At 39.4% G+C, this 13,868-nt stretch overlaps 1 protein-coding gene across 2 annotated transcripts; it reads right to left on the reverse strand.

Annotated features, from left to right (window-relative positions):
- Positions 1-34: 34 nt before the first annotated feature.
- Positions 35-13,397, reverse strand: tkfc (triokinase/FMN cyclase). 2 transcript variants are annotated; one of them, XM_053629196.1, is made up of 16 exons: positions 13,217-13,397; positions 9,019-9,208; positions 7,913-8,208; positions 7,611-7,689; positions 7,438-7,527; positions 7,274-7,308; positions 5,657-5,741; positions 5,483-5,572; positions 5,001-5,117; positions 4,295-4,411; positions 1,902-2,039; positions 1,676-1,782; positions 1,475-1,578; positions 1,244-1,277; positions 1,036-1,128; positions 35-873 (listed from the first exon to the last, which is right to left on the reverse strand). In XM_053629196.1, exons 1-16 carry the CDS (start codon positions 13,220-13,222, stop codon positions 712-714), a joined length of 1,743 nt encoding a protein of 580 aa, XP_053485171.1. In that variant the 5' UTR covers positions 13,223-13,397; the 3' UTR covers positions 35-711. The 2 variants fall into 2 exon arrangements, with proteins under 2 accessions (XP_053485171.1, XP_053485169.1); XM_053629194.1 differs by lacking the exon at positions 13,217-13,397 and adding an exon at positions 12,776-13,199.
- Positions 13,398-13,868: the final 471 nt, after the last annotated feature.

Below are 13,868 nucleotides of genomic sequence, written 5' to 3' on the forward strand. Positions count from 1 at the left end.
AAAATATATAATATTCATGTAATAACATTAAAAAAACTTTTTAATAAATTTAAATTTATTTCATGTTATTGTTATACATTATTACATATACAATGTTTGCAATGTTAAATGATTTTTAAAAAAAAAAAAACGATGAAGAAAAAAAAATACAATCACTTTTGAGTGGCAAATTAATCCTTCTATGTGATTTCTTTTCCAGGAAAGGAACAAAATTTAACAGTTAAAGTGCATTCAACTCCAGTAAAGAATATGGAGATTTACTAAGTAATTTCACTGCAACTTCCTTGAATGTAAGACTGATTTAGAATGACTTAAGCAAAGATGATTAAATGATTATTGCAATGATGTTTTCAAAATGATGCTCATTAATTGATTATTGCATTTAACTCTAATAATAAGAATAAGTCAACTCTGCCAGTAAGAAACCATTCTGCTCTACCATTGCATCATCCTGTTTTAGTCATTAATAGGCTTCTTAATCCATGATAAAAGAAGAATGGGTACATAATCTATCATGCATGGAACTCCAACAAATGAACACCACTCAAATACTGTTCTTTCAGTGCAATTAGTCACAAAATTATCTATGATTATTTTGGAATGTTCTCTGTTATAGCTGATTTATTGTACTTGTGTATATTAGTTGGCATTCCCCCAACAATGCAGAGTGTCCTCTCTGATCCATGTTTTATGCCATGACACCTGTGTAGATCACTGGTCTGTCCCTTTCACAGTATCAAACACTGCTCGGAGAATGGCAGCTACAGCCACAGCACCAGGGTCAGGCTGAGTCAGCCGTTTAGATGCAATGTAACTTGCTCGACCTGCTTTGGCAGTGAGGTCACAGGTAGACTGTGCACCCAACTCTGCTTTCTGTTTAGGAGAAAACAAATATTAATGTCAAGCTCTGGGCTGAATAAGTGAACAAGCAAGAACCAATGATAATCATGTAACTGAAATATAAATGAATATATAGCATAGACAATTGGAAAAAGGAAACAGAGGAAGCATGGCTTGAATGCTAGTGTACTGTACCTCCACCGCTGCCTGTAGTACTGCAATATGGCCACCAGGAGAAGCTGTGGATAATTTCATCAACTCATCCACTGCAGGGCACAGTGCATCCAGCTGAAAGGGAAAGAAAGACGTGCTCCTGGATGTCAATATTCAGATGCTTTTCGCATCCCTGATTTACCCGGTAAGAGGACAAATATGGGCAAAATAAGTAAGACTGTAGTCTTACCATTGTTCTGTCACCAGGCCCAGCACCTCCATACCTATCAGAAAATAGGTTCTAATAATTAAGGTGGAGACTCCATCTAATTTCATTCTTCATTCAGTTTCATTCTTATCCCTCAATACTCAAAACATGCTAGTCAAATTGTTTTGTATAGTCAATGAAAAAACATTACTATAGAAATGTTAAATTTGTGCAATTGATATTTCAAGATAGTGAAATGATCTTAATAGCTACCTTTTCATAGCTTCAGCTCCAGCCTGTATAGCTTTAGCCCAGTGTTTTCCATCACAACTTTCCCTTAGGTGGGGTGCAGCTGCTGTCAGGAACAGACTATACAGCTGTTGGAGGACAGTAACAACAGACCTCAATATTAGATAATGTTGATCACAGCACAGTTGTTTGTGTAAAAGCTATTTTAGACATTTATTTCCATACTGCTCCTGAAGATCCACCCATTTTCTCCTCCACCAACCCAGCAAGGGCTGTCAGGAGTAGACACGGACGTCCTGGGATGGTAGTGGTCTGCATCCACTCTTCGATGGCTTTGGTAGATAATGCATCAGTAGAACATTTTTTAAAAAGAGTCATGCAAAATAACAAACTCAATAAATAAATACTAAACAAATTATTTGTGTATGAATTTGTAAACTCATCTGCACACCAGTAGCAGCAAGAGCATGTGTGCTCCCACAATCTCCATCTCCTGCTGCACGATCCAGGGCATTGAGCTCCTCTTTCTGTTGTAAGAGCGATTTGCAAATGGATTCCAAAGCTAGACGTCCCACAGAAGAAAATGGACCTGATGGCAAATGGAAAATTTCATTAACACTTTCATTTTAAATGTCTTCACGTCTTTTAAATGTAATACACACAGCATCAATACATAGTGTAAGTTAATAATTAATAAATAGTAATTCTGTATATAGTAGTATATACAGTTGTGTAAAAAAATAAGTACAACCCATGGAATTTTTTTTTTTTTTTTTTTTTTTTTTTACATATTTGGACAAGCAAACATTTGATCTTCTTTGAAACAGTGCCTATTAATAAAGGTGATCTATCAAATGACATAAAATTGATTTTTTGTAGTAATTTTCACAATTTAAATTAAATACAAAAAACAGACTGTCACATGGAAAAAGTAAGTACACCCCTACATTTATCACACCTTCAAATCCATAAATTTAGAGTCAGGTGTTCAAGATTGGGTGCCAGTGATTAGAACCTGCTTAGGGAGTGCAGGTGGAACCTGTCTTTATACCCCTCTCATATCTAGTGTCTGGTGTTCCCTTTGCTATTGAGGTGTGTGGTGTCATCATGCCAACATCTAAAGAGTTCTGTAAGGCCTTCAGAAAAAAGGTTGTGCATGCCTGCAAGTCTGGCAAGGAATTTAAAAAGATCTCCAAATTATCTGAAATACATCATTCCACTGTAAGGAAAATCTTCTACAAATGGCGCAGATTTCAAACGACTGCCAATTTGTCCAGGACTGGCCATCCTAGCAAATTCAGCCCAAGAGCAGACCATCTGATGCAAAAAGAAGTCTCTAAGAACCTCGAAATTTTATCACAGGATCTGCTAGTAAGTCTTCCAACCGATGCTATCAAAGTGCACTCTTCTACAATCAGAAAGAGACTGCATAAATTTTACATGCATGGGAGGCGTGCCAGGAAAAAGCCTTTGCAAGACTACAGTTTGCCAGTGAGCATATAGCCAAAGACCAGGCCTTTTGGAATAATGTGCTACGGTTACAGAAGACATGTTTGATGGACACCAAAGACAGCTTTTCAGGAGAAGCACCTCATACCAACTGTGAAGCACAGGTGGAAATGTTATGGTTTGGGGTTGCTTCAGGGACTGGACAGCTTGCATCCATTGATTCAACTATGAATTCTGCATCATATCAAAGTGTGCTTGAAGATAATTAGAGGCCATCTGTCCAAAAGTTGAAGTTGAAGTGGACCTTTCAGCAGGATAATGATCCTAAGCACACTAACAAATCCACTGCAAATGGCTCAAAGAGAAGAAATGGAGGGTTATGGAATGGCCTAGTCAAAGCCCGGATTTGAATCTCATTGAAATGTTGTGTGGGGATTTGAAACAAGCAGTACATGTAAGAAAACCCTCAAACATCTTGCAACTATAAGAATATTGCATGGAAGAGTGGTCAAAAATTCCAGCAAGCCAGTGTCAGGGACTGGTGAACAATTATGCAAAACGCATGAAAGAAGTTATTTCTGTAATACTAGCTTCTGAGGCCAAGGGTGTACTTACTTTTTCCACAGAAGAATATCACATCTATTGATCTTTCTGTTGAATAAATGATTGGAAAAGCTAATTTTCCTTGTGGTTTTGTGCAAGTTTATCAACTTTATTAATAGGCACTGTTTCAAAGATGAGCAACTGGTTGCTTGTCCAAATATGTCAAGAAAGCCAATAATTTCTATGGGGTGTACTTATTTTTCCACACAATTGTAAGCTCATAGCAAGCACGCATTTTGTGCTTTGTCATTAAACCCTGGCTGTGAGATACAACCCCAATTCCAAAAAAGTTGGGACACAAAAAAGTTGAGTAAAATGTAAATAAATGTAAATAAAACAGAATGCAATGATTTGCAAATCTCATAAACCTATATGTTATTCACAACAGAACATAAAAAACATATCAAATGTTTAAACTGAGTAAATGTACCATTTTACGGGAAAAAAAAAGTAATTTGGAATTTCATGGCCGCAACACGTCTCAAAAAAGTTGGGACAGGGCAACAACAGGCTGGAAAAGTAAGTGTTACTAAAAAGAAACAGCTGGAGGTTAATTGGCAACAGGTCAGTAACATGATTGGGTATAAAAAGAGTACCTTTTAGAGGCAGAGTCTTTCAGAAGAAGCAGAAATTCACCAATCTGCATCTATAATTTTACACAGCGTCCCAACTTTTTTGGAATTGGGGTTGTAAATAAGATGAGATTGACAAGAGACAAATAAAATAAAAAAGTATAAACAGAAAAAAGATGATGCTTGGAGGAGGCCCACATTTAATTGTTTAAACCTCCACCTTGTTCAGGTTTTGTCTCAGCGGAAGCTGGTCTCGCTGTGGGTTCCACATACAGGTTCCTCCCACTTAAACTCTCACTGCTGAGGTTGGGCCAGGCAGGCGCTGAGGTTTTAGCATCTGCAGAAGTTAAGGGCCATAAGCATTTAAATAAAATAAAAATAAAACATCAAAATATATTCTTTATAGATCTACTTAAACTGACTTACTGAGTAGAGTCTATGGTCAGAATTTGTAACAATACTGTGTTATGCTCCTTATGGAGTTGGCCATTACTGAAATATTTGGAACTAATCCACTTCTAACACAAAATTCATTGCTTCTAGTAGTGAAAATAAGTTAAAGTTTGGCCATCCTCCATAAACTACGGCATGCCTGGAATTGATTAATAAAACCAATATGTAGTCTTGATGTTTTTAAGATTTTCAGAAATTCCACTGTTATATCATCTATAGGAACCGGAATGAACATATGAATGATGGGCATCTGGAAACTGAAATTTTTGGTTCTGAATGTACATTTTATTTAAGTATATATGCAATGTAACAAACAACAAAAACCCAACCAAAATCGTCATTATTTCCTGCAGTGTCTTGCCTTAAGAATTCAGTCTCACTTTAGATGTTTATAGATCTTCTCGGCTGCTGGAAATATAATAACACGATAATATCTGCTATAATATCTGTGAGTTTAGATGAACTGAACTCACCAAACAGTCGGAGTATCTCCTCATCCACTCTCATGAGAGACAAAGACATCCCTGCCATCTCCAGTGATGTCATGAATGTGCCAGACATCACCCGTGCAACCTGCACTCCTTGTCCCACTACAGATAGCCACAGATACATTAAACATTACATGTTGATGCAAGTTTTTATTTAAACTTGGACATAAGTGGTATATAAAAATAATACCTGATAATGTGGATATAGTTTGATTTAAACAAAAATAGCTCTTGTAACTTGATACTTACTGATATGTTTGTGTCAAGAACATAAAACTTGAGGTAATGGAAACCTCCACACTGCTCCTCATTGTACACCACAATTTCAGTTTCAAGTCTCAGGACTTCCAGAGACCTACTACTGGACCCTTGAGCATGACCCTCAACTGTTTGCACTGTATCTTCTTTCAAATTTCATTTTAGATAAAGTGGTGTGCCAAATATGTAAACATAAAATGTATTCTCACTTAAATAGTTGATGGCAGCTCTGGTGACAACAGCCATCTCCAAACAGGATAGAGCACCAAGATTATTCACACAGAGGACCACACAATCACCTGTAACAGAAAACCACACAGCTTCACACATGACACATGGAAGAAAGTGCTCTTACACCAAAACTCCTGTAACTTACAGCCTACCTGATTTCAGAGGCAAATGTGATTGGCTGGAAGGGTCAGTCATATGATCAATCATAGTCTTCACAACCTCATCAGCAGAGGCCATCTGAACATAAAGCAACCCATCCACATATGGTAAAGACAAGAGAATACTATCAAGCTCTATTTTAGAAGGATCTAATTTTTCTAATATAATGTCTAATATACACAGAGTACTCACATTATTAGGAACACTATACTAATACTGGCTAGGGCCTCCATTTGCTCTCAAAACAGCTTCAATTCTTTGTGGCATGGATTCCACAAGATGATTCTGGTCCATGTTGACATGATTGCATCACACAATTCCTGCAGATTTTTCAGGTGCACGCTGAATGCATGCTGCGAATCTCTCGTTCTACCGCATCCCAAACATGCTCTACTGAATTCATATCCGGTGACTGGGAAGGCCACTGAAGAAGACTGAGCTCACTGTCATGTTTATGAAACCAGTTTGAGACAACTTTTGCTTTGAGACATGGTGCATTATCATGCTGGAAGTAGCCATTAGAAGATGGTAAATTGTGGCCATGAAGGGAGGCACATGGTCAGCAACAATACTCAAATAGGCTGTGGCATTCAAGCGATGATTGGTATTAATGTGCACAAAGTGTGCCAAGAAAACATTCCCCACACCATTACACCACCTCCACCAGCCTGGACTGTTGACACAAGGCAGATTGGGTCCATGGATTCATGCTGTGGTAACACATTCTGACCCTACCATCTGTGTTCCTCAGCAGAAATCAAGATTTCAAGAAATCGAGACCAGGTTACATTTTTGCAGTCTTCAACTGCCCAATTTGGGCGAGTCTGTGCCCACTGCAGCCTCAGATTTCTGTTCTTGGCTGACAGAAGTGGAACCTGGAGAGGTCTTCTGCTATTGTAGCCCATCCGCCTCAATATCTGATGTATCGTGCATTCTGAGATGCTTTTCTGCTCACCACAATTGTACAGAGTGGTTATCTGAGCTACTGTAGCCTTTCTTTCAGCTCAAACCAGTCTGGCCATTCTCCACAGACCTGTCTCATCAACAAGGCATTTCCATCCACAGGACTGCTGCTCACTGGATGTTTTTTTTTTTACTGCACCTCTAGAGACTGTTGCCTAGAGAATCATGCCTAAGTCATAATCACTGTGATCACATTTTCCCCATTCTGATGGTTGATGTGAACAATACCCAGCGCTGCTACCTGGAATCTGCATGATTTTATGTATTGTACTGCTGCCACATGATTGACTGAATAGCTAATGAATGAGTAGGTGTACAGCTGTTCCTAATAAAGTGCTCATTGAGTGTAATGTTTATGTGTTACTTTGGATGGTTAATGGGCAGTGTGTGTTATCACCTCCTCCTTCTTTATCAATACAGCTAATCTCAAAATATGCTATATTTGTTATGTTTGTAATGTACAATATATGCTTGTATGCTGTAATGATTCTTTGCTTACCACATTTATATGGGTGACTAAAAAAATTTAATATTCATTAAAAGCATTTGAATTTAAATCAGACTGAATTGAATTGAATCACTATGAGACTCCTATAAATGAAACGTTAGGATACTAATCAACTTCAATAAAAAAACACAAATAGTACCTTGGACTTTTTAATGCCCGGCTCTCCATGAATTCCTGCAGAGACGCAGAGAGAGGCATGCTCTATTCCATAATTTATTAACCCACTAAAACAATTTGTTAATCATTCAACACAATAAGACCATAAATATGGACTTCTCTCAATCTCTTCCATATTATTTTTACCCAGTCCTAGCTCCATTTCTCCTGGCAGAAGCTGAAAGGTGGGTAGGCATCCTGGCACACTGCATGCAGACAGACTGAGACCCAGAGTCCCTACCACAGTGAAAGAGCACATCTTTGATTATGCTTAGTTCCCTGGTAAAAATGAATTTCATGTGCTTGCTAATTACTCTCACCAATGTTTTTTACTGCCTTTGACACTTTAGAAACAATCACATCTAGTGGACAGCCCTCCTCAGCCAGTGCTCCAGCCAGCTACAGATTTAACACACAAACAAAAAGTGAATAATTAACAGGAAAGAGTCTAACCCTAACCGTAATGTTTCAAACTTTTGTGTGTGCAGATATGAGAACAGCTCTTACACTCTCTAAACTAAGCAAATATTATCAGATGACTTTAAATGGGTGTAAAGCAGCACTGTTGGTGTACCACATCCTCTCCATTACACATATCTGATAAATCAGTTGAGTTCTGTACCTTATGAATAAACACAGTTCCACAGAGTCCTCTCCTGCCTGCTTTGCTGAGCTGAGTAGTAAAAGCACAGTCATCAGCCACAACCACCATGTCCACGGGGACTCCTTGTGCCCGTGCTTTTTCCACAGCTAGGCCAAAGTTCAGACGGTCACCTGTGTAGTTCTTAACCAGCAGCAGGACTCCTGAAGTACCACTCTGCCAGAGGGTCATGATGGCTGCCAGAATACTTCCAGGAGGAGGGGAGGAAAACACTGCTCCTGCTACAGCAGCTGATAGCATCCCTCTTCCAATGTAGCCTGAAAGGAATATCTCAGTGTTAACATCATCCCAGAGTTCCACTGAACATTTCAATATCATAATGATAATTCCCCCCAAATACTAATATACTATTTGGTTTTGAGTTACAGATGGACCAAAAATTAGGGACGTCTATACATTTTTTATTTATTAAAGAACAACACAACATATTTGTCTGTTTATAGTTACACGTCATGTTCTTCAATATCCACAAAACAAACTTAAATTATAGCAGCTATAAACCGTCATTTTGCCACTTTCACTTTCAGTTAATAACACAGATTAAAAATGCTTTACCTCTGACTGACTTACACTGGAGTCTCCTTCTAAATCAGCATTTATTGATTGGGTTTATAGAGTTTTTAATCCTTTTACTATTAGGCTTAGTTATCTGCCATACTGTAAATGAATTGTTACTACAGAAACGATAATGTATTAGAATAAGCACATTAAAATAAACAGGTGATTTGCATTATAACTGACAGAACTGCTGTTCTAGAAAATTAATCAACACCTCCTGATTATTAAACAGCTCTGTGATAAAAATAAATAAATAATTAATTAATATGTCAAACACTTTTTCAGTGTTGAAGATCTAAAATTATGTGTTTTTGTCAAATACTTGGTTTTAGAGGTGGTTTCACAAAGTTTGTTTTTGATCTTGGTATTTCTGGTAGAAGCCTACAGGAAGTAATATTGGTACAATTTCTAAACCCAAGCACACTTTAAACACTAAGTAAAAGATCATCATCAGAAAAAAAAAATCTCTCCACTCAGGGTAAGCAGGACATTAAGAACTCAACGTTTACCTGCATGTGCAGGTTCATGTCCTGAGCCACCTCCAGAGATCAGTGCCACTTTGCCCTTCAGGTTGTGGAGGTCAGAGCGCAGTGCCACCCTTTGACCCCTTAGGAGCATCAGTCCTCCATTGCTGCTCACTATGCCCTCCAGGGCCTCATCCACACACCGCTCCACAGAGTTCAGCAACTTCCTGTGTACCTGTCCAACCCACAGGGATTTCAGATACTTTAGAGCAACACCACTGACATTGCTTTTTCTCACATTGTGTGCACGGACTATAACACACACACGACCAAAATACATGCATAAATAATAGAGCAGAACGCCTGCAGCTTGCATTAACTCTGTAGTCAGCATGAAAATTGTTGCAAGAAGGCAAATGAAAATACTAGATTGTGCTAGATTTCCTTTAAAAAAATAGGGAAGATTAAATCACTACACTACAGTGTTGTGTTTTTGTTATATAAGCATTGTCCAGGTGATTGCACTGTGGTTCTACAGTGTCTCACAAAAGTGAGTACACCCCTCACATTTTTGTAAATATTTGATTATATCTTTTCATGTGACAAAACTGAAGAAATGACACTTTGCTACAATGTAAAGTAGTGAGTGTACAGCTTGTGTAACAGTGTAAATTTGCTATACCCTCAAAATAACTCAACATACAGCCATTGATGTATAAACCGCTTGCAACAAAAGTGAGTACACCCCTAAGTGAAAATGTCCAAATTGGGCCCAATTAACCATTTTCCCTCCCCGGTGTCATGTGACTTGTTAGTGTTACAAGGTCTCAGGTGTGAATGGGGAGCAGGTGTGTTAAATTTGGTGTCATCGCTCTCACACTCCCTCATACTGCTCACTGGAAGTTCAACATGGCACCTCATGGCAAAGAACTCTCTGAGGATCTGAACAAAAGAATTGTTGCTCTACATAAAGATGGCCTAGGCTATAAAAAGATTGCCAAGACCCTGACACTGAGCTGCAGCATGGTGGCCAAGACCATACAGCGGTTTAACAGGACAGGTTCCACTCAGAATAGGCCTCGCCATGGTCGACCAAAGAAGTTGAGTGCACGTGCTCAGCGTCATATCCAGAGGTTGTCTTTGGGAAATAGACGTATGAGTGCTACCAGCATTGCTGCAGAGGTTGAAGGGGTGGGGGGTCGGCCTGTCAGTGCTCATACCATATGCCGCACACTGCATCAAATTGATCTGCATGGCTGTCATCCCAGAAGGAAGAGTCTCCTAAAGATGATGCACAAGAAAGCCCGCAAACAGTTTGCTGAAGATAAGCAGACTAAGGACATGGATTACTGGAACCATGTCCTGTGGTCTGATGAGACCAAGATAAACTTATTTGGTTCAGATGGTGTCAAGCGTGTGTGGTGGCAACCAGGTGAGGAGTACATAGAAATGTCTTGCCTACAGTCAAGTGGGAGTGTCATGGTCTGGGGCTGCATGAGTGCTGCCGGCACTGGCGAGCTACAGTTCATTGAGGGAACCATGAAATGCCAACATGTACTGTGAAATACTGAAGCAGAGCATGAGCCCAGCATGTATTCCAGCATGATAACGACCCCAAACACACCTCCAAGACGACCACTGCCTTGCTAAAGAAGCTGAGGGTGAAGGTGATGGAATGGCCAAGCATGTCTCCAGACCTAAACCCTATTGAGCATCTGTGGGGCACCCTCAAACGGAAGGTGGAGGAGCACAAGGTCTCTAACATCCACCAGCTCCGTGTCGTCATGGAGGAGTGGATGAGGACTCCAGTGGCAACCTGTGAAGCTCTGGTGAACTCCATGACCGAGAGGGTTAAGGCAGTGCTGGAAAATAATGGTGGCTACACAAAATATTGACACTTTGGGCCCAATTTGGACATTTTAACTTAATTATTACCGCTGTTAATTATTTTAACAGCGGTTTAGACATTAATGGCTGTGTGTTGAGTTATTTTGAGGGGACAGCAAATTTACACTGTTATACAAGCTGTACACTCACTACTTTACATTGTAGCAAAGTGTCATTTCTTCAGTGTTGTCACATGAAAAGATATAATCAAATATTTACAAAAATGTGAGGGGTGTACTCACTTTTGTGAGATACTGTATATACAGTAGGCTTGTACCTATAAAAGGCAAAGAACAAGAGACACTTCTGCTGCTGCTGCTATAGTCCCTTTTCACAATGACATCAGAAAGCTTCCGCCTTTCCGCAAAGAAGTGTATATGTACTTCCGTTTTACCTTGTCCCCTTGACTAGTTATTAAAAACTAATCTGAAACTTACAAGTGAGTCACAAGTGGATGATATCATTCTCTGGGGTTGTACACAAGGTGAACATGATCATATGCTCAAGGCTGTTATTCAATGCATTCAGTATGCAGGCCTAAAACTAAACAGTTCAAAGTGTCACTTTAACAAAACCAGTTTGCGCTTTCTGGGTCATACAGTGTCTGCGCAAGGTGTTTACCAAGATGAAGACCATCTTAGTGTAAGTCTTCATACTCCAGTCACAAAAGATACACACCAGCTCCGTTCCCTTCTTGGATTGTTATCCTGGTATAATAAATTCATCCCAAATTTTGCTACAGTAGTAGAGCCTGGTCTACTGTCAGATAAGGCTCAGCAAAGCTTTGATACTGTGAAACAGCTATTAGGTAAAAGTCCTGCCTTTGCATTATTTAATCCTAAATTGCCTACTGTGGTTTCAATTGATGCATCCGACTATAGATTAGGTGCTGTGCTTGTGCAAATCCAAAGCAAAAGATAATACAGAATGCGGTGTTGCGTTTGCTAGAAGGATGCTTTCATCTACTGAATGTAAATACTCAAAAGTGGAAAAAGAAGCCTTAGCATGCATCTGGGCTGTCGAAAAATGGAGAACTTATCTCTGGGGTTGTATATTTCTCCTGCGTACTGATCATCAGGCCTTAACAGTACTTCTCTCTTCCAAAGGCATGGACCGTGCTGGAATGCGAATAATGTGTTGGGCTACAAGATTACTATGTTTTAATTATGATGTGGCTTAGTGCTCTGGTTCACCAAACCATACGGCAGATTGTCTTTCTCATCTAGCTTTGCCAGCTTCTGACAAGGATTACTCTGATGCTGAACCTGAGTTCGTTCCATTGTTGTTTTCAGAAATATCCACTGTGTCTCCAGCTGAATTTGCTTCTGCCTCTGCATTATGTTCAGAAGTGATAGCACAGGTTGCTCATGGATGGCCTCCTTCATCAGCTGCTGTGGAAACTGCTTTGAGTCCAAAGAACAAATTAATAAATGTCACATTTGCCTGTCTTCCGATAAGACTGCTACTACCTCTGCTGCACCACTGCAAGTTGTACCTTGTCAGTATGTGTCATGGGAAAAATTGTCTATTGATACTGTAGGCCCATTTGAAACTGCTGTGTGGGACTGTCACTACATGTTGACACTGACACCGTTTCTTCAAGTTTACAGTGCTACTCCGCATTCTACTACAGGACCGTCTCCCTTTGAGTTACCTTGTGGCAAGAAAATGCGCACTCGTCTTGATGCTCTTCCTCTTCCTGTTGCTCGCAAGGATGCGCGTGTGCCAAGTCAGAAAGTATCATAGTCACAAAGGGAGACATATATACGGACTCTAGACAAAGAGCTCGTGCTCCTGACTTCAAACAGGGAGATTGGGTGCGTATATGCATATTCCTACACATGTTCCAAAAGCACGCCCAAGATGATTTTCAAAACATATGCACATTACACGTAAACTTGGCTCGTGTACTTACCAGTTGTCGGATGGACAAAAACGGCATGCTTCTCGTCTTTCTCCAGCTGTTTCACCTGTCGTGGATGTAACTAAAACTGAACTTGTGGCTTTGCCCTTCATCTGCTTCGAAGGTGTTGCCTAAAATGTTTTTTTGTTTGTTTTTTTGATCTGGTAAAGTCTAACAGATTTTTGTGTGTAGTTTAAATACTATTCTGTTTTTGTTATACAAGTATTGTCCGGGTGATGGCGCTGTGGCTCTTTATAAGCTTGTACCGATAGAAGAAGAACAGGAGACACTTGTTCTGCTGCTGCTATTGTCTGTAATGTGATATGTTATTACTGTGGCTTGTCCTCCTTGACTAGTTATTATTATTAAAAACTAATCTCTGAAATTTACGATTCTCCATACTTACCAGGATTTAAGTATGAACCCTCCACAACATACAGCAATTCAGCTTACCTCCATTTGCCTCCGGAGTATGTGTCCAAATAAAAAAAAAAAAAAAAAAAAGGAAATGGGCAAAGGTGTGTGCTAGTGCACCAAATAGTAGCCTACAGTAATTTGCATTGGTATCGTACTACTTTGTCATACTAGTATGGTAGTATGCGGTTTTGATTTTTGCTCAGTACGTCCGCCCACAGTGATGATGCAGCCGTTCATGCGCGGTTCGCGCGCACCACAGAGAGGAAGCGCTGTTTTTCCTTGTTAAAACAATCACGTCAACGGCGTCGCCATCTTGCTGAAGCCAACTTTGCAGAACTTTGCACTGTGACTCCATGTTCAGTTTTTTGATTGACTTTTTTATGTAATGTTTGCATGAAACTCTGTGACATCTTAAAACAAATGAACAAAGAATCCCATTTGAAAGCTCTGACAATAAAGTTGTTTAACTTTTATGAGGAACTATATCAAGTAGTTTGATAGAGTTTTTGCTGCTGACTAGGCTATTTTAGAGCTCCGTTATTACTTTTTACTTCTAAATAAATACCTTTTAAATAACGTTCTTAATATCCGATGTGTGCGGGATCTGAGTAGAGTTAGGTCAGGTTTTTGTCATTTTAGTTTTTTTTTTTAAATTTAATTTGGAATTTAGGACACTGACAGTAGCCCA

Source organism: Ictalurus furcatus, chromosome 7 (assembly GCF_023375685.1).
Source record: "Ictalurus furcatus strain D&B chromosome 7, Billie_1.0, whole genome shotgun sequence".
Lineage (NCBI taxonomy): Eukaryota > Metazoa > Chordata > Actinopteri > Siluriformes > Ictaluridae > Ictalurus > Ictalurus furcatus.